This window comes from Schistocerca piceifrons, chromosome 3 (assembly GCF_021461385.2).
Source record: "Schistocerca piceifrons isolate TAMUIC-IGC-003096 chromosome 3, iqSchPice1.1, whole genome shotgun sequence".
Lineage (NCBI taxonomy): Eukaryota > Metazoa > Arthropoda > Insecta > Orthoptera > Acrididae > Schistocerca > Schistocerca piceifrons.
The window spans coordinates 229,945,519-229,967,952 of record NC_060140.1 but is presented as its reverse complement, the minus strand read 5'-3'; the positions used below and the strand labels follow the sequence as shown (position 1 = coordinate 229,967,952).

Genomic DNA, 22,434 nt, shown 5'->3' with positions numbered 1-22,434 from the left:
TTATTAGAATGAAATTCTCACTCTACAGCGGAGTGTGCACTGATATGAAACTTCCTGGCAGATTAAAACTGTGTGCCGGACCGAGACTCGAACTCGGGACCTTTGCCTTTCGCGGGCATGTGCTCAACCAACTGAGCTACCCAAGTGCTTGAGTAGCTCAGTTGGTTGAGCACTTGCCCACGAAAGGCAAAGGTCCCGAGTTGGAGTCTCAGTCCGGCACACAGTTTTAATCTGACAGGAAGTGCAAGTGTTTATTAGATTAGGCAACACACTATCCAATTTAGATAATGATAGCTGCAGGAAACACAGAAGTATCAGTGTAAGATTGAAAGAAATTCCTCCCACAGGTGAGAGTATTAAAATCGTAGTGGTAAACCGCCGAAGCATTCGCAACAAATTGCCAGCGTTTGAAGCGTTCATGAAAAGCAGTGGATCTCCCATAATGCTAGGTAAAGAAAGCTGATTGAAACCTGAAATTGATAGCAGTGAGATTTTTGGGGAAAATTTAACTGTGTATTGAAAGGATAGATAAATGTGAAATGAAGATCAGGGTATTCATTGCAGTAGACAATAAACTCAAATCCATCTAGATAGAAATTGAACCTGGACTTATCTGGGCAACACTCAATACCAAAGGTGAGTATAAAATAATAATTGGATCATTCTATCACCAATGAGACTCATCTCCTGATGTAACTGAAAACTTTAGAGAAAACCTCAGTTCACTTGTACTTAAGTTCCTCAGCTATACTGTAATCATCAGTGGAGACTTTAATCATCTAACAATTAATTGGGAAAATTATGATTTTGTTAGTGGTGGGCATGATAAGATATCCTGTGAGACATTACTAAGGACTTTCTCTGAAAACTACCAACAACAGATGGCTAGAAACAACACTCTTCATGGAAATGTATTGGATCTGATAGCAACAACTAGACCTGACCTCTTTGAGGAGATCCACATGGAAACTGGTATCAAGGACAATGATGCGGATGAGGCAGCAATGATTACCAAAGCACAAAGGTCATCTAAAACAAGCAGAAAGATATGTATGTTCAATAAACTAGATAAAAAATCAGTAGTGTCATATCTCAATGAGGAACTTAGAACTTTCAGCACAGGGCAGGAGCATGTAGAGGAAACTAAGGCTCAATTTTAAAAGAATAGTTGACCATGCACTGGATGCTCCATTTTCAAATGTTCCTTCACAACGGAAAGCCTGGGATAATTAGTTTAATCCATGTACCACTGAAAAGATGAGTGAAATTAGTATCAGTGCCAATGGTGTTGAGAAACATCTGAAATAGTTAAAATTGAACAAAGGTCTGGGACTATAGATTCCCTACCAAATTCTGTATTGAATTTGTGTTTGAGTTAGCCCCTCTTCTACTTATAAACTGTCAAAGACCCCTGGAACAAAAAACCGATGCTCAGTTCTTGGAAAAAAGCATACATCACACCTGTCTACAAGAAGGATAGTAGAAGTAATCCACAAAACTACTGTCCAATGTCCTTGACATTGATTTGTTGTAGAATATTAGAACATATTCCAAGCTCAAACATAATGAAATATCTTGAACTGGAGGGCCTGTCTCAATGCCAGCCAGCATGGATTCCGAAAACATTGATCATGTGAAACCCAACTTGCACTTTTCTCACATTAGATACTGAAAACTTTGGATCAAGGCAGTAAGGTAGACGCAGTATTTCTTGATTTCTGAAAAGCATTTGACTCAGTATCACACCTGTGCTTACTGTCAAAAATACGATCATTTGGGATATCAAGTGAAAGTTGTGACTGGTTTTGAGGACTTTTGGTAGGGAGGATGCAGCATGTTATCTTCAATGGAGAGTCATTGTCAAATGTAGAGGTAACTTCAGGTGTGCCCGAGGGAAATGTGTTAGAACCCTTGCTGTTCATGTTCTATATTAATGACATTGCAGACAATGTTAATAGTAACCTCAGACTTTTTGTAGGTGTTGCAGTTACCCATAATGAAGCACTATCTGAAGTAAGCTGCATAAATATTTAGTCAGGTCTTGATAAGATTTCAAAGTGATGAGAGATTGGCAACTTCCTCTAAATATTCATAGGTGTAAAACAGCCCACTTAACAAAACGAAAAAAGTGTAGTATCCTATGACTATTGTTTATTTATTTTATTTTTATTTATTTATTTATTGTTCCGTGGGACCACATTTAGGAGAAGTCTCCATGGTCATGGAACGAGTCAATACATGAAATTGTAACACGATTGTAGAAACAGATAAAATGAAATATAAGAAACATATTCAGGCGACAAGTCGTTAGTTTAAATAAAGAAAATCAAAAATGTACACTGGAATTTGCTTAATTTTGTATCTCTTCCAGGAGCTCCTCGACAGAATAGAAGGAGTGAACCATGAGGAAACTCTTCAGTTTAGACTTAAAAGTGTTTGGGCTACTGCTAAGATTTTTGAGTTCTTGTGGTAGCTTATTGAAAATGGATGCAGCAGAATACTGCACTCCTTTCTGCACAAGAGTCAAGGAAGTGCATTCCACATGCAGATTTGATTTCTGCCGAGTATTAACTGAGTGAAAGCTGCTAACTCTTGGGAATAAGCTAATATTGCTAACAACAAACGACATTAAAGAAAATACATACTGTGAGGGCAATGTCAAAATTCCCAGACTATTGAATAGGGGTCGACAAGAGGTTTTCGAACTTACACCATACATAGCTCGAACAGCACGTTTTTGAGCCAAAAATACCCTTTTTGAATCAGAAGAATTACCCCAAAAAATAATACCATATGACATAAGCGTATGAAAATATGCGAAGTATACTACTTTTCGTGTTGAAATGTCACTTATTTCAGATACTGTTCTAATGGTAAATAAAGCGGCATTTAGTTTCTGAACAAGATCCTGAACATGGGCTTTCCACAACAGCTTACTATCTATCTGTACGCCTAGGAACTTGAACTGTTCCGTCTCGCTTATAACATGCCCATCCTGTCTGATTAAAATGTCAGTTCTTGTTGAATTGTGGGTTAGAAACTGTAAAAACTGAGTCTTACTGTGATTTAGCATCAAATTATTTTCCACAAGCCACGAACTTATATCATGAACTACATTATTTGATAATGTTTCAATATTACACACAAGATCCTTCACTACCAAGGTGGTGTCATCAGCAAACAGAAATATTTTTGAATCACCTGTAATACTAGAAGGCATATCATTTACATAAATAAGGAACAGCAGTGGCCCCAGCACCGACCCTTGGGGAACGCCCCATTTAACAGTGCCCCATTGGGACTGAACATCATTACCACTCTCAATATTGCGGAGGATTACCTTCTGCTTTCTGTTCTTAAAGTAGGAGGCGAACCAATTGTAAGCTACTCCCCTTACTCCATAATGTTCCAACTTCTGCAGTAATATTTTGTGGTCAACACAGTCAAAAGCCTTCGTTAAATCAAAGAAAACACCTAACGTTCGCAACCTTTTATTTAATCCGTCCAAAACCTCACAGAGAAAAGAGACTATAGCATTGTCAGTTGTTAAACCGTTTCTAAAACCAAACTGTACATTTGACAGCAAATTATGTGAATTTAAATGCTGCAGTAACCTTGTATATACAACCCTCTCAATAACTTTAGCAAACACTGATGGCATAGAAATAGGTCTATAATTGTCAACATTATCCCTGTCTCCCTTTTTATAAAGTGGCTTCACTACCGAGTACTTTAATCGGTCAGGAAACCGACCACTCCTAAAGGAAAAGTTACAGATATGGCTAAGTACTGAGCTAACATACGTGGAACAATACTTCAGTATTCTGCTAGATACCCCGTCATATCCATGAGAGTTCTTGGTCTTTAGTGATTTAATTATTAACTCAATCTCCCTCTTGTCAGTATCATGGAGGAGCATTTCAGGTAACAGTCTCGGAACACTTTTTTCTAAGAGCGCTATATGATTCCCTGTTGGGACTAGGTTTCTATTTAGTTCACCTGCTATATTCAGAAAGTGATTATTAAGTACTGTACATATATGCGACTTATCAGTAACACGGACATCCCCACTACGCACTGATTCTATATTCTCGACCTGTCTCTGCAGACCAGCCACTTCCTTTACGACTGACCATATGGTTTTAATTTTATCCTGAGACTTAGCTATTCTATCTGCATACCACATACTTTTTGCCTTCCTAATAACTTTTTTAAGCACCTTACAATACTGTTTGTAATGGGCTGCTGCATTTAGATTTTGACTGATTCTAACGTTTTGATATAATTGCCACTTTGTTCTACAAGATATTCTTATCCCTTTAGTCAGCCACCCAGGCTGCCTGTTTGTGCTAGTACCCTGTTTTGAACGTTCTAACGGAAAGCAACTTTCAAAGAGCACGAGAAAAGTCTTGAGGAAAGCATTATATTTATCGTCTACTGTATCAGCACTATAAACATCTTGCCACTCTTGTTCCTTGATAAGGTTTACAAAAGTCTGTACAGCAACTGGATCAGCTTTCCTAAAACGTTGGTAACTATATTTAACATGTGTTGCAGCACAAAAAACTTTTAGACTTAAAATTTGTGCATCATGATCTGAAAGGCCATTCACCTTTTTGCTAACAGAATGCCCTTCTAATAATGACGAATGAACAAAAATATTGTCTATGGTTGTTCTACTGTTCCCTTGCACTCTCGTTGGAAAGAATACGGTTTGCATAAGATTATATGAATTAAGGAGGTCTACCAGCATCCTTTTCCTTGCACAATCACTTATACAATTAATATTGAAGTCACCACATATAACTAACTTTTTGTATTTCCTATAAAGTGAACCAAGAACCTCCTCTAGCTTTAGCAAAAATGTTGTGAAATCGGAGTCTGGGGATCTATAAATAACAACAGTAAGAAGTTTAGCTCCACTAAATTTAACCACACCTGCACAACATTCAAACACCTTTTCAGTGCAGTACTTTGAAACATCAATTGACTCAAATGGGATACCGTTTTTCACATACATGGCTACTCCCCCACACCGCAAAGAGCTCCTAGAAAAGCTGCCAGCCAACCTGTATCCTGGTAAAGGAAGCCTCTGAATTATCTCCTTATTTAAGAAGTGTTCAGATATACCAATAATTTCAGAGTCAACATCTATAAGCAGTTCACTAACTTTATCTCTAATACCTTGTATATTTTGATGAAATATACTAATTCCCTCATTAATCGGATACCCAAGCTTTGTAGAGAGTGGTTTCTTTGTTAGAGAGACTTCCCTTAAGCAGGAATACCTATCAGCTGACTTCAATCTAAAAAAGGTACAGCTCTAACACCCACAACTACCGGAATTTTCCCATGAGTGATCCCACCACCCCCACCTATGCTGTCACCTATAAGTTTTGCCAACCTCCCCTTCCCATACCTGTTGAGGTGCAGGCCATGTCTAGTGAAACCCGTCCTACTGATAGACTCCACCGACACCACTGAAATGTGACTCCTGCCTTCTGTCATCAGCGCACCCCCAAGTCTCATGTTATTACGCCTGACGGCTGTATTAAGATGAGGCCGATCGTGACGCTGAAACAGTTCCACGAAATGCACATTCGTGTTGCCAGTCTGAGTGGCTATCTTTTCCAGGTCACCATCTATGTCATACTCCCCATCCCTATCAATACTATTACCAGCCCCACCCACAATCACTACCTGATCCTCTTTAGTAAAATCCCTACATAACCCCCCTATGTTAAAAGTCACCTGAGCCAATCCTGCATTAGGCTTCACAATGCTGGTGACCTGGTACTCACTCCCCAAAACTTCCTGCAACTGCTGGCCTACACCTCTACCATGAGAACTACCTAACAGCAGAACCTTCTTCTTTCTCTTAGACTTTGCAACTGTCCTAGCCACCGTAACTGCTGAGGTCTGCTGCATACTTCCTACATCTACAGCTACTAGAGATTCCTCTCCACTAGACTCTGACAGTTGGTCATATCTATTACAAACACCAATAGTAAAACTATCTGAAAATCTCCTTCTCCTAGCAGATCTCTTGCCAACAGCCAGCTCCCATTCCCCAACCCCCTTCTCCCTCCTCATCCTATCTAGCTCCTCCTGTGCGTTTTTCAACTGCACCTGAAGGGCACAGATCTTACGCTCCTGCTCCTCTATCAACTTACTCTTGCTACATAACCTGCAGTTCCAGGAGAGGATCTCACCAGAATGCCCACTGGCTTCCCCACTGCATTCCCCCCAGTGAAAATACTTCGAACAAGTCTCACACCGCAATCCACTACTCACGAACCTACGGCAAAGCCCACACTTCTCACTCATGGTAAAATTTTACAATTATTGAAACAAGAAAACAACTTTATCTAAGTTCCGCTACTACAATAAGAAGATGTTAAATACTGACTACAATAATGACAAACTTGCTCTACAAGGGAAGTAACTACTATTATTGACAGTATTAATCAACAACAAATGAGAATATAACAAAATACTAACACAGAAAGAAAATCAAACGTCTAATGACAGTAACGAAACTGAAAGCAGTTCGCAAAAATTTCTTCTGAAGTTATTTCACCGGAAAACACCAAGAACACCGGTTGAAGACTACTAAAGTTCCTAAATAAACTACTATACACAAACAATTAATTAGTACTTAGCTTTCGATGCGCCGCTACAGCTGCAACTGGTCAGCGCGGAATGTAAACACGGGTAAGAGGTTAAGTTGCTCGATACGAAACACTCACAAATATCAGGCCACAACACAAGAAATGCAGAGGTGAATGAAGAAACCACTAATAAGTCACTTATATAGTAAATATTATCACAAAAACAGTTAAAATATATATCTGAAACCTAAAAATAGATGAAAACTTAGAGAGCGATCTCACACGCAGTCACGCGCTTATGACGTCACACCAAAGCTTTCATACTCAAACCCCGTTGTGTTAAACCCCGGGACCTAGAAACGACTGAGAGGCATCATCCTGCGGTAGCCCTCAGTGGTTCACAACAGGCCACAGCAGTCCACCCACCCCACCGCTGCCCCACACCGAACCCAGGGTGGTTGTGCACTTCGGCCGCCAGTGGACACCTCTGGGAGCGTCTCATACCAGACGAGTGTAACCCCAAATGTTTGCATGGTAGAATAAGTATGGTGTACATGTACGTGCAACAGAGGATCAAGTAGGTAAAAAGACGAGAGCTAATAGAAATCCTTGGGTAACAGAAGAGATACTGAATTTAATTGGTGAAAGGAGAAAATACAAAAATGCAGTAAATGAAACAGGCAAAAAGGAATACAAACGTCTCAAAAATGAGATCAACAGGAAGTGCAAAATAGCTAAGCAGGGATGGCTAGAGGACAAATGTAAGGCGTATATCTCTAGGGGTAAGATAGACAAAAGAAAAATTCAGAGTAGGAATTAAAATTCATGGAGAAGAAATTAAAACTTTGAGGTTTGCTGATGACATTGTAATTCTGTCAGAGACAGCAAAGGACCTGGAAGAGCAGCTGAACGGAAGGGACAGTGTCTTGAAAGGAGGATTTAAGATGAACATCAACAAAAGCAAAAGGAGGGTAATGGAATGTAGTCGAATTAAATCAGGTGATGCTGAGGGAATTGGATTAGGAAATCAGACACTTAAAGCAGTAGATGAGTTTTGCTATTTGGGGAGCAAAATAACTGATGATGGTCGAAGTAGAGAGGATATAAAATGTAGACTGGCAATGGCAAGGAAAGCAATTCTGAAGAAGAGAAATTTGTTAACATCGAGTATAGATTTAAGTGTAGGAAGTCTTCTCTGAAAGTATTTGTATGGAGTGTAGCCATGCATGGAAGTGAAACGTGGACAATAAATAGTTTAGACAAAAAGAGAATAGAAGCTTTCGAAATGTGCCGCTACAGAAGGATTCTGGAGATCAGGAGGGTAGATCACATAACTAATGAGGAGATATTGAATAGAATTGGGGAGAAGAGAAATTTGTGGCACAACTTGACTAGAAGAAGGGATCGGTTGGTAGGACATATTCTGAGGCATCAAGGGATCACCAATTTAGTATTGGAGGGCAGCACAGGGGGTAAAAATCGAAGAGGGAGACCAAGAGATGAATATACTAAACAGATTCAGAAGGATGTAGGTTGCAGTAGGTACTGGGAAATGAAGAAGCTTGCACAGGATAGAGTAGCATGGAGAGCTGCATCAAACCAGTCTCTGGACTGAAGACCACAACAACAAAACAGCATATACGTGGAAATGGTGTTTGTGCGGCAATCGCCCACACAGTGTAACTGAGGCAGATTAATTGTAACCAGCCTGCATTCGCCAAGGGAGATGGAAAACCACCTTAAAAACTATACACAGGCTGGCTGGCACACTGGACCTCAATAGTAATCCGCCAGTCACCTTCCCGCTCGGGAAGTAGCGCGTTAGACTGTGCGGCTAGCCAGGCGGGCTTCCTGTGAGTATAATATCAGTAAGTCACTGTTGAAATCAGTCAACTCCTACAAATACCTCAGTGTAACACTTTCTAGGGATATGAAATGGAATGATCATATAGGCTCAGCTGTGGATAAAGCAGTGTTAGACTTAAGTTTATTGGTAGAATACTACAGAAGTGCAATCAGTCTACAAAGGAGATTGCTTACAAATCATTTTTGTGACTAGTTCTAGAATATTGCTCAAGTGTGTGGAACCTGTACCAGATAGGACTAACAGGGGATATTGAATGTTTACAGAGAAGGGCAGCACAAATAGTTCCAGATTTGTTTGACCCATGGGAGAGTGCCATAAAAATACTGAAGAAAGTGAACTGACAGTCTCTTGAAAATAGATGTAAACTATCCCGAGAAAGTCTTATTAACAAAGTTTCAAGAACCTGCTTTAAATGATGATTCTAGAAATATACTACAATCCCCTACGTATTGCTAACATAGGGTTCGTGAGGATAATATTATAATAATTGCTGAATGCCTGGAAGCATTCACGCAGTCCATACGTGAATGAAACGGTGCAGTGGGACATACCCCTGCCATGCACGTCACGTGGTTTGTAAAGTATAGATTGAAAGTGGATGTCAATAAATAAATCATTATTGCACGCTTGTTGTAAAAGCTGATTTTTAATGAGGCGGAAACAATATTTTATGCACTCTTTCACTTATAACAGGCTTCTCACAAGGATCTTTGTCTGATCTCAAGAGTAGAGGAATCCATTCCACCAAACCCTCCCACTCTCCACTCTCACAAAATTAAAACAAGTGCCACAATTGCTTTTCCAAACATGGAGGCTGTAAATACGAGGACCGCCTTTTATGTTTTTAAAAGTAACCATAGAACAAACCTTTATTGTACAGATTGTTCCATTGTTTCTCAAAATAGTCAACACTAAAATTTATACAGATTTGATGCATTTAACCAGTTCTGGATAAAAATTTTCTATTCCAATTTTAGTACCTCAAAAACATGACCTTAGAGGAATTCAATAGCTTCTTGATGTAAAAATTGCTGTCCACACATTTTTTGTTTAACGTAAGGGAACAAAAATGAGTTCGTAGGCAGTAAATTAGGTGAATAATGGCAATGAGAGATTAATTTGATATTTGTTTCTGTCAAATAATCAATTGCTTTGTGATAGTGCACACTGTCATGATGAAAATTCATGCAACGTTTGTTATTGTATTTGCTGATTTGATCGATAACTAGTGGGAAAGAAATTATTGATATCCACGCATCTCTGATCTTCAAAAACAGTGTTCATAACATGGGCAGTACAGCCAGAGAAACGAGCAATAATTTTCTTGGAAGTGCTTTGTGAACAAACCATTTTTGTTGCTTTTAGTTCATTTTGGAACACCTGCTTAGTTTCTTGTGTGTAGGAATACATCCAAGTTTTGTCTCCTGTTATGATTCTTTATATGGATTTTGCATTCCCTCGGTCTAATTGTTTGCACGTTTTCTCACATCAGTTGACACAAGCCTGTTTTTGAGCTGTGGTCACATTGTGTGTCCATTGGTAACAGATCTTTTCACAGATAAGTGTTCTTGCAAATTCAAATGTACTACAGTCTTCAGTATTCTTAATGGTGCCTCTGTCTCATGGTAAGTCAGAAGCCAGTCCTCTTTGGTCATGTTCGCACAACATTTGTGCTTTTTGGAACAACAACCAGTTTTTATTGATATTCACAAAAATCATCACTGATGCGCATGACCTTCACAAATTTCTGGAAATCTGTTGCAAGCAGTCTTTCATGAAGATCACTTGTTACTAAAAGTTGGACAAAGTGATTTGAGTCATTGTTGTTGAGTTAGGCCTTTGTGAAAATAATAAAAATCATGCAACAAAAACCTTCCCATGAAATTACCATTTTTTTTCACAACTCTGTTTCTTCCAACATACACTGTAAATAAACTTCTCATCAAATTTCTGAACTGTTATTGTTTTAACAATACTCGCCACAAGTAATGAATGATAATCTTGAACAAAACAATAATCTTGAAAATAATAATCATGCCTCATCTCAGTGGTGCCGTCTTAATGTGGTTGTTTGTAAGAAGCTAAAAGGTGATCCTCATACAGTAAAAAATTTTATTGGTGATTTCATGACATCACATTTTTTCCGATCCTCTCACTCCCTTCATCACATACACATCCCAGCCCCAAATTAAGGGAAAGTCCCATTACAGTTCATGTTAATTTTAAATTTTCAGTATTTATTTGAAGTGAAATGAACTGTATGATTTTATCTTGCTGAACAGGTCAGAGAATTCTTTTCCAACTTCAATATTTTCATCAGAACTTGTTTTTAAATTAATTTATATTCTTATGAGTTCATAATCATTTTTAAAATGTTAATGGAACCATTCTTAGTGCAATTCTGTGGGGCTGTGTTCAGACGGATATAAAATACGCAGGATTTAATGTTACGTACCAAGCATCATGGTACAGTTTTGGACTTGCAGTCAGGAGGAGTGGATCTCAAACCCCTATCTGGCTATCCTAGTTTAGGCTTTCTCAATTGATTAAAACAATGACAGGATAGTTCCTTAAAGTTGACCTCAAACCCCTATCTGGCTATCCTGATTTAGGCTTTCTTAACTGATTAAAACAATGATAGGATAGTTCCTCAAAAAGTGACATGTCCAACTACCTCGTCCTGTCTGAGCTTAACTCTGTGCCACTTGATTTTGTCAGTGTCCTTCCAGTAGTATTTTATTTTTCATTAATTTATTTTCTTAATCTACCTAATAATACATTGTTCTGTTTTATGTATTGAGTAAAAGCAATCACCCAAATTCTTATTGTAAGGACAACCATTGATCAACCAGAAGTGAATACACGTCCGAGAATCAAGAACTTCCATGAATACACCCAACAGAATATATCATTCTGGTCGTGAGTGCTGCCAACTTGAGATAAACTACCACAGAAAATGGAAGGTCTTGTTCTCAGTTGTATTCAAATACTTGACATCAGATCTTAAGAAGAGTTCAGGATCAAGAACTTCTTGATTTGTGTTTATAGGTTCTTGGATTGCTTACCCCAAGGTTGGCTTTTACAGATGATACATTAGTGAAGGCTGACTGTTAACAGGCACTCAAACTATTTAAGAAGAGCATTTGCTAATGACGAATCTTAGTGTTCTCTAACACAATTGTTACTTGTGACAAGTAATTCCATGATATATTCATTAATTTTCTGTAGTGCTTTATTGTGTATATACGACTATTTAGTGTGTGTTGCAGTACTCAAAATGCACTACCACTTAGTAATTTTACCAAATAAATTGGAATTCCACAATGGCAGAAATAATTAGGCAGAAGGTATTGATATTATTGAATATTAGTAAATGAAAGGTGTTCAGTGGCAGACAAACACAATGAAAAGACTGGTATATATTGTTTTGCTGTCAGGCTAAGTCCTGCATCAGATGTAGTCAGCAAAAAAAGGACACACACAGCCACTGTTGTCTCCGGGCACTAAACCTTGACAGACACAGTAACAATTGAGACGTAAAGACCGGAGGCAACAGTGGTCGCATGTGTGTGTGTGTGTGTGTGTGTGTGTGTGTGTGTGTGTGTGAGAGAGAGAGAGAGAGAGAGAGAGAGACATCTACATGGCTACTTTGAAAATCATACTTGAGTCCGTGGCAGAGGGTTCATCAAACCACCTTCACAAAATTTTCTATTATTCCACTCTCGAACAGTGCATGGGAAAAACAAACACCTATATCTTTCTGTGTGAGCTCTGATTTTTCCTTATTTTATTATTTAAATATGTTTAATATTTTCACATTCGGAGGAGAAAGTTGGTGATTGACATTTTGTGAGATGATCCCACCGCAACAAGAAACACCTTTGTTTGAATGCTGTCCGTCCCAAATCCTGTATCACTCCCATGGAACTCTCTTCCCTGTTTTTCTATAGTACAAAATATGCTGCCTTTCTTTGAACTTTCTCAGTGTACTCCATTAATTCTGTGTGGTAAGGAATCCACACTGCACAGCAGTACTCCAAAAGAGGACAGACAAGCATAGTGTTGGCAGTCTCTTTAGTAGGTCTGTCACATCTTCAGAGTGTTATGCCAATAAAACGCACTCTTTGGTTAGCCTTTCCTACAAATTTTCTGTGTTTTCTTTCCAATTTAAGTTGTTCATTAATTTTAATTCCTGGGTATTTAGTTGAACTTACGGCTTTTTGATTTGATTATTGTATTGTGTAACTGTAGTCTAATGGATTCATTTTAGCACTCATGTAGATGATCTCACACTTCTCATTATTTAGAGTCAGTTGCTGGTTTTCGCACCATACAGATATCTTATATCTTATTGAAATCTCTTTTTGATCTTCTGTTCACTTTACTAGATGACAAAAGACAGCACCATCTGCTTACCACCTAAGACAGCTGCTCAGAATGTCTGCTAAATTTTTTTCGTAGATAAGGAACAGCACGTGGTCTACAGCATGACAAGGGAAATGCCAGAAATCACTTCTGTTTTACTTGATGACTTTCTGTCAGTTACTACAAACCGTGACCTCTCTGACAAAATCAGAAATCCAGTTACATAACTGAGACAATATTCCATAAGCACGCAATTTGATTACAAGCCACTTGTAAGGTATGGTGTCAAAAGCCTTCTGGAAATCTAGAAACAAGGAATCAATTTGAAATCCCATGTCAATAGCACTCAACACTTAGTGTGAGTAAAGATCTAGTTGTGTTTCATGTCTTCTAAATCGTTGTTGACTGTGTGTCAGTAGATCGTTCTCTTTGAGGTAATTCATAATGTTTGAACACAATATATGTTCCAAAATCCTGCTGCATATCAACTTCAATTATATGGGCCTGTAATTTAGTGGATTACTCGTATTGCCTTTCTTGGATACTGTTGTGACCTTTCCAGTCTTTGGGTACGGGCCTTTCATTGAGTGAGCAGTTGTATATGATAGTTAAGTGTGGAGTAATTGCATCAGCATACTCTGAAAGGAACCTAACCTAATTGTTATACAGTCTGGACTGGAAATTTTGGTTTTATTAAGTGATTTAATTTGCTTCACTACTCAAAGGATATCTACATCTAAGTTACTCAAGTAGGCAGCTGTTGTTGATCCATATTTTGGAATATTTACTTCATCATCTTTGGTGAAGGAATTTTGGAAGGTTGTGTTTAGTAATTCTGCTTTAGCAGCACTGTCATCGATAGTATTTCCATTGCTATCCTGAAGAGAAGGCACTGATTGTGTCTTGCCACCAGCATTCTTTACACACAACCAAAACCTCTTTGGATTTTCTGCCAGTTCTCAAGACAAAGTTTCATTGTGAAAACTATTATGAGCATCTCACATTGAAGTCTACACTAAATTTTAGGCTTCTGTAAAAGATCACCAACCTTGGGGATTTTGCATTTGTTTAAATTTGGCATATAGATGACTTAGTCCAATAGCTGAATAATATCTAGCAGCCCTTTTTGATTGTGCCTGTCTGCCACTCAGTTCCCCCTCTATTTGATGAGTAGCAATCTATCCTTTTAATATTATTGTCATTCCACCCCAGGCTTTCCATTGTTTGAAAGAAGTGTGCAGTATTTCAAACTCGATATATTATGTAGCGTATCTAGTGTTGTAAGCTGCAGTCATAGTCCACTACAGTCTTGAGACCTTAGTTACAGCACACTTTACCATTCCTTATTGATTCTTTATACTTTTTTTTTCTTTCTGTGCATTTTCATATATGTTACTAGTTTTTTTTCCAAGTCAGAAATGTGATGAGGCATTCATAACTTACACCCCAAATCTGACAGATTTTTGTGAAGAGGTTTACTGTGAAGAATGCATGCTATAGATAGGGCACACATCTCAGAAATATCTGACACGTATAAGTTAACTTTTGACACACATGAATGTGATGGAATATGAACTCAATATTTAATTTGGGGCATCTATGAAAAGAAAACGTTCACTGTCATAGTAACATAACTCAGTAGCTGCGTCGACAGTTATGGGATGGAAAAATAATATAGCATTGATTTATGTTAAGGATACAGTATGTTTATGAATTAGATAAAAAAATTATACTTTAATGGAAAATCGTTACTGTACTATAACCTATGACCTTAATAGATAACAACTCACACTGTCCACAAACATTGAAAGCCAATAATTGAAGTTTAACTGGTAGCAGTGTTGCTGACCTCTGGAGTTCACGTTTATCTTCAAGTGCATTTTCAGTCACCATTCCATTCATTCCACTGTCTCGTTCTTCATAAAAGCTTCTTTGGAGAAAAAAATGTAAAAAGCAGGTGGTGATCAAAGCTATGCCCTCATTTTTGAGGCATTGCATGATAGTTCAGTGGATATGGTTCTCTATTTTAAAGCTGTGGTTCCAATATATTTCACATCTGCTGGACACCTTAAATATTACAAAAAGATAAACATTGTCTCATAAGTAAAATTTCACTGCTTCAATAAACTTTCATGCTTTGCCTTATAATTAGCATTTTCTGTGGCCATAAGTTTGTCCTAGTTGGCTTTGTAGTGCATAGAGAATACAAAATAATTTCCATTACTTTTAGCCTGCACGATCTAGTGGCAGTGGAGCAGCTCCCGAGGAGTCACTGACTAGCAGTGAATTTGAGCGATTCCTGGCAGAGAGGGCAGCAGCTGCAGAGGCTCTTCCCACTGTTACCAACAGCACAACCAGCACAACCTCTACACTACAGGGACGTTCACATCACCGGCAGCTTAATAAGGAAGCTGACTCTGACAGCTCACTGTTTGCCTTGTGAGGTCAGTTTCTTATCCGTAGTTTACTTATGTTATTTAGACAATACAGAACCACTTTTCATTGAATATTTAGCGTTGTGTTACTAACTCATGGTTATATATTGATGTGACAAGCTTTATGGGTCCTTGAACATGGTATATACAGAGGAAATTTTGAACAGAATGCAGATATTAAGTAGTAAGTTGTTTCTTATATACGGTCATTGGCAGTAGAGTTAGCTGTGAAGCAAATCATGAAATGCTAGTTCTACACGTTACGTGTCACAGGAATTGACGAGGATACTACACTAGTATCTACTTACGAGTAGTGGGGCCTGTTGAGAGGACAGTGATATGCAAGACATGAATAGGAGAACAGGAGGAAAAGAAATAGAAATCTGTGAACTCAAAAAAGAAAAATTGTATCACAAGCAATGAGACAAGTGAACAGACTTTTGTTTATTATGTCAGAAGAAATCTAGGAAAATAAAATTAGCTCATCCTTAAACAATTTTTTTCCTTCAACCAAACATTGACCTCTTCAGGTGTCTTTGATGTTGGTGTTGGCGGGTCCTCCACATTGCATTTGACACAGCACAAACAACATTGCAGTAATTGGACTGCAATACACTGTTCTTTGCACTTACACATTATAGATACCACACTCCAGGCCCAGTTCTTAAGATGATTCTCCATTTTCTATCAAATGAATTGGCTTAGTACAAAGACACTGGAATCTTACTCAGGAAGACAGCAGTTCAAATCCTCATACAGCCATGTAGATTTAGATTTCTGCAGTTTCCACAAATAACATAAGGTAAATGACAGGATGATGCCTTTGAAAGGGCATGAACAGTTTCCTTTCCAAATCTGAACTTGTGCTCCAACTCTAATGACCTGTTCATTGATGGGATGTTAAATCGTAATCCTCTTTCCTTTCTTTACACTTTGTACTCAGAAGCACAGGTATTCTAAGAGTTTGTAACGAGGCTTCTCATCTGAGCCAACCTCTTATTAAAATTCTGCACTGCAGCTTGTCACTTTTAATTCTAGCTTGAAGGATGTTTTTGCAAATGACTGTGGCTGTGTTAGCAGACCGTTCTTTGATCTGAAAGAATGATGTGTGGTTGATAAGGATGGGTCAGAGATGTTAGTGCCTAAATCCTTTTTCTACTGGTCACTATTTTCAATTAATTTTGGATGGTATATTTTGCCCATTATGCTGTGCTGTTCTTCCACTAGTATATGTTATTGAGAGTGACATACATTGCAACAGATGATGACAGTAAAAAAATTGGTCAGGTGCGACAAGGACTGACGCACTGAGGGTTCTGTACAAACTTAATTATTTATACAGACAGTTCATCCATTCTGGGAACTGAGAATCTTGACAGTTTTTGTCTGTTAGCACCATTGAAACCTGAAAGATATTAGTCCCAGGAATTCCAAAACTTTCAAGAATGCTTTGAATTAAAGTTTGATATCAGAAAACAGATGACAAATGATTTTTTTTTTTCATGTACTATAATTACATATTAACAATTTTCAGGTTTTTTTCCTTTACTTGTACTGTGAAACCGTTCTTCTTGCCAAATGGGGAGGCACCCTACAGGTTCTGATGGGTGGGTTTGCGAGTATCAAAATATGTGACCTAGATGGTCACATCTTTTGGTTGCGTTGATTTAGAAGCTTACATTTACTAAATGCCAAGTGACAATAGATGTTACTACATGACATTAATTTCAACATGATATGTCTACCTGTTCCTGATGGAAGTGGGGCTTAACAGATGGACGGGCAGACACTGAGGTAATGAATGACAATTTTTTTTTGTGTGTGATGTAATTATTTCCCTTTATTTGTTCATTGAAACTTGTTCCTTGCCAAATTTCGTGAGTCTAGTCAAACGGGAAGTACCCTATGGGTGATGTAAATGGCTGTATCTTTTGATTGCCTTGACTTATAAGCTTAAGTTTTTGCTCTGCCAAGGGATCATAGGCCATAGTATGTGATATCAATTTCAACTGGATATGTGTACCCGTTCCCGGGGTCTTAACAGCCAGCCAGCCAGCCAGTCAGACAGACAGACGCCAAAGTGATCCTGGAAGGGTTTTGTTTTTACCCATTGAGGCACAGAACCCTAAAAGGAAGTAAGGTAGCTGAACTGTTAGAGGGGACTACTGGATCAAAATAATCAGGATACTGAGCTAAAAAAGAAGTGTTTCAGGAAAAGGGAGAACAAGAGTGTGACAGACAATATAAGGGTATGCAGCTAAGGGACGAAATCCAAATATTACCGGTGGGCAGTCTGTTACTGTCTTTGTGTCAAGCCAAATAAAGTGACACTGTGGTTAAAGTTGGGAGGACAGTGGTTCAAATCTACATCTGGCCTTCCTGATTTAGGTTTTCCATGATATCCCTAAATCGCTTCAGGCAAATGCCAGGATGGTTCCTTTGAAATGAAATGGCACGACCAACTTCCTTCCTTAATGCGATGGGACCGATGACTGCATTGTTTGGTCCCCTCCTCCAAATCAACCAACAACAACCAATGCAATGGTTAGGGTGTGGGATTCATATTTACATCTCCATATTTGCAGTCCATATTTAAAATTTCCTATGGTCCCCATAAATTGCTCAACACAATGCAGGGATGTTTCATTTGACAGTACTCCAAATTCCTCTTGATACTTGTCCATCTGAGTTGTTGTTCACTCGCTCTCTCTCTCTCTCTCTCTCTCTCTCTCTCTCTCTCTCTCTCTCTCTCTAATGATATGTATTCAGTTAAAACATTGCGTGGTGACTTTCAAATGGTTCTGGACTTAGCGCAATTGTGCTTCTGCATTGAATATCGCTTTTTGTGGAAGAGCCAATATATTACATTTTGGACTTATAAATCCAAATTTAGACATTTTCATTTCAGATCATTGGCTAATTTTCGCATATTTTCACTCTCTGTTGTCTGATGGAATAAAATTCTGGACCAATTCACTTAATGTAAATAAAGTGTTTATTCAATGGAAGCAAACAGTAAAAATATTGTGTAAAATAATGACTGTATCCTTGCAGAAGTCTTTCTCAGGCTCTTGGGAGTTCTTACAGTCATTTTCCAGTATGTTTACTCCTTAACATTTTCCTTGTTGATGACAAAAAATCAGTTTCATCTGAACTGTGATTTACACAGTCACAACAAAGGACATAAAAGTAATTTTTTTGTAAACTTTTCACCCTTTTCCGGGGTTCAGAAAAGAGTTATGTATTCTTTTAAGAAGATTAAAACAAGCTCCTGTCATAAAAGCAAGAAATTGGGAATGAGTACCAATTCAAAGGAAAATTGAAAATGTACATAAACTGTAAATTATCTGAATATTTGGATTCAAAGACTGAAAAGTTTTGTTAGATATATGCCAAGTAACAATATTTGTTATAAAGCTATGTGAGTAGTAGTATTGTACTGTAAATAAGACTCAGTATTGACAGATGTAAGAAAATATTTTCTTTGAAAAATACAGTTTTAATCTAGTAAATACTTAACTATTAGCAGCAGATTAACAGCTGCCATATAGCTACTGAGAAGGCAGCAGCTGTTTTTCAAAGTCAAAGTTTTTATTCTAATTTACTCGATCAAAGTTAGATAGCATATACATGAATAGCACTAAGCAGTATAGTGATAGTTTATTCTTAACGCAGTATGAGTGCCCACCTGTTTCTAAATTATTGTCTTTTTACAGGTTATTTGGTTATACAGCTTCACTGTTTCTTTGCAGTCCATCATATTCTTGCAGTATATGTACTTACGTGCTTCATTCAGACATGACACTAAGTACATGCAGAATGGGGAAACTATTAAAGGAGAGAGTATACATATTGGATATAAAGAGTAGCTTTTAATTATTCATTTGAGACTGTATCTATGTTAAAACTGGGAAAATGTTGTTAGCTCATGATGCACCCATCTTGCAGTTTAATACCCCTGACCCTCAAATTATGCAGGTAACAGATGTTACTTTTTGTTGTTCATCTTTTCTGTTTGAATGAATGAAGAATATGAAGCAACTGCTTGATGTACCTGTAATGTAAACACGTTTTGATGTTGTTACTGCATTGTTTTCTCCATTGATTGTGACCAGCATGTATTTGGTCAGGTAATGGATAACTGACTGCAACTCAAATAAGTTTTGCAAAATAAATAGTATTTGCCTTGCTGCAAATCCACAGTGCTTTCAGAGACTTATCATATGTTCAACTACTATTGATGCTTTTAAAATATGACAGATGTATTCAGTGCTTTGGCCTAATCATCAATGATAGCCTTGATCTTTAACATTCAATATTATCCACTCTTCATGCAGGGCTTCATAATTGTAATTTCTTGTTCATTTTGTCATATCATATACAGGATCCAAATTATAACTGTTGCTTCAGATTAAATTATTCATTTATGATGTGAAATGGTGAATAATTGTTCCACAAATAATATATATTTCCATGTTATGTAATGAATACATTGATACATTGTGATGTTTATTATTATGCAAAATGAACTATTTCTTTAAAAAGTCTTGTTCAGAGTTTTGATTTATTGTGTTGCTTGGGCTAATTTTAAATAAATTGTTATCCAGTGCAGACTGCCTTTCTTATAAAAACAAATTCAGTTAATTTGATTATCATTGTAAATGAACTTATTTATTTCTAACTTGTTAATAAATACAGCAATTAGTAGTAAAGATACACCTGTCTTGAAATTTGGAAAATACAGCTCCCTTTACTTCCCCTTAAACATGTGAAAAATACAGCTTTCACTTATATGTATAGGCAAAAATACATTATGAGACCAGAGGTGCTACACATAATTTTGTGGAGTAATATTAATTGTCATCACCATGGAATGCCAGACAATAACTTGACAAATTATTTTTTGTAGACTGTAGGAGAGAAACAGATTACATGTTCTAGCAAATAAGTGAAATTAGTCTCTCATACAGCAAATTTACCCTATCCTCATATTGTGCAAGAACTTAATAAAAACTTTAATCAGTACCCTGTGGCAGCTACTCCAAACTACTACTGCTGCTTGCAACAGTTTAAGCTTACCTGTCAAGTCTTAAGCTAAGCACAAACATGGGCTGCACTATAATTTGAAATTTACAAGATTATGAAGAATGAAGGAAATTATGGGTTGCTACTTACTGTAAAGAAGACACATTAAGCTGCAGACAGGCTCAATTAAGACTCTTACTCAAAGCTTTCGGCCATGACCTCCATCAGCAAAAGAGACACACATGCCATTCACGCACCAAGCAAGCACATCTCACACACACATGACTGCCAACCCTGGCAGCTCTTCCCTTTCTCATTTGCACTCTTTTCATTGGGCTCTCTACCCCATTCTGACATAAATGTGTCTGTCACTAACTCTCAGCAAACTGAGCAGTAGGCCACTTATCTTGACACTGTTGGTGTGTAACCGCTATCTTAACTGTTAAGCATTATTGCATAACTGTAACCAAACTATACAATTATTGGCATGCAGAACGAATACAGAGGTCTTTTGGAGTAACAGATATGATTGCTGTGTCTCAAACAAGTGTATACACTTTGCATCTCCTTGAGGTGTTCTCATATTATTTGGGTAAAGTGATATCTCATTATTTCCATTTTGTGTAAATGTGTTACAAACAACTTTTCATTAAAATTATAACTTTGATTTATCAATTATGCAACGATGTGGGAAAGGCAATGACTAAGAATGAAAGGTTTCTTCTTATTATGAAGAAACAGCTCTATTCCAGTCATATTGTAAATAATTTATTTTACAAAGCACAACTTGTTTCCAAGAACTGTTTTGACATTCACATTTTTAAATCAAATTATTCTACATTTGATAGTGAGCTGTTCCTTTATTTGTACGTGCTTATGTAGTTTACTATTTGTCATAATTTCACTGCAAATCAATACACTAACTTAAGTACAATTGTTAATAATAATAATAATAATAATGTAAAATTGCACTTACATATGGAATATTAGACTTCTGTCACTGCAGGAACTCTCTCTCTCTCTCTCTCTCTCTCTCTCTCTCTCTCTCTCTCTCTCTCTCATCCACATTATCACTATAAAAACATGTAAAACAGCAAATACAAATGAATTTACATACACAATACTAGACTTTATACAGTAAAACTTGCTCAAAATGGTATCACGTGGGGCTAAAATAATTTTCCAAATTCAACAAGTCTCCGGATTACACAAAACTCACTGGACTACGTAAAATTTGTACATCGGTTCCCGTCAGATCACTGAAGTTAAGCGCTGTCGGGCGTGGCCGGCACATGGATGTGTGACCATCCGGGCTGCCATGCGCTGTTGCCATTTTTCGGGGTGCACTCAGCCTCGTGATGCCAACTGAGGAGCTACTCGACCAAATAGTAGCGGCTCCGGTCAAAGAAAACCATCATAACGCCCGGGAGTGCAGTGTGCTGACCACACGCCCCTCCTATCCGCATCCTCAGCAGAGGATGACACAGCGGTCAGATGGTCCTGATGGGCCACTTGTGGCCTGAAGACGGAGTTCATACTTTATTTATGTACCTTTGCTTCAGTGCAGTAGATGTTCATTTACTGTATATTGGACAATAGAACAGTGCGCTGTGACACTAATTGATAAATAACACGACATTTCTATATTTTTACTCAAACTTTAAATTCATTTGTTATTGTATGTACATACGTATTATTCCCATGTTTATTTGCTTTACATTTCACTTTTTTTGCCACATATCAAGGAAGGAAACTTGTTGTAATTTCCTGTTCAAAACTGTTTTTTCTAGGTAATTTTTTCCACCATACAATAGTTCCAACAAGCTGGAAGAATTTGTGTGTGAATTTGCGTGTGCTGCAAATTGTATAACGTTGTTTATGCATGCAATGGCTTTTTCAGTCATATTAATTTCTCTAGGGACATCATTTTGTCCTCTTCTTCTTCCTTTGTTTCTTCATCATCATCATCGTCATCCTCTGTGTTGGGGATTTCTATTAAATCTGTTGCTGAAGTGAAAGTGGAGGGAGTTGACAGAAAGTCATCACTTTGAATGTAATCATCTGCACTACATGAAATGTTTTGCATTTTCATTAATTCAGCAATTTCTGCTGCATTTTCTTGAACTTCAGT

General features: G+C 37.6%; 1 protein-coding gene across 4 annotated transcripts in view; it reads left to right on the top strand.

Annotated features, from left to right (window-relative positions):
• The window catches only part of LOC124787846 (TOM1-like protein 2), a 132,114-nt gene extending 112,124 nt beyond the window's left edge, over positions 1 to 19,990 (top strand). For all 4 annotated transcript variants that reach the window (XM_047254798.1, XM_047254796.1, XM_047254797.1 and 1 more), the window contains 2 exons: positions 15,074 to 15,287; positions 18,995 to 19,990. In XM_047254798.1, coding sequence (XP_047110754.1) covers positions 15,074 to 15,286 — 213 coding nt within the window. In that variant the 3' untranslated portion in view covers position 15,287; positions 18,995 to 19,990. The remainder of the gene's footprint in view (positions 1 to 15,073; positions 15,288 to 18,994) is intronic.
• The last annotated feature ends 2,444 nt before the right edge of the window (positions 19,991 to 22,434 follow it).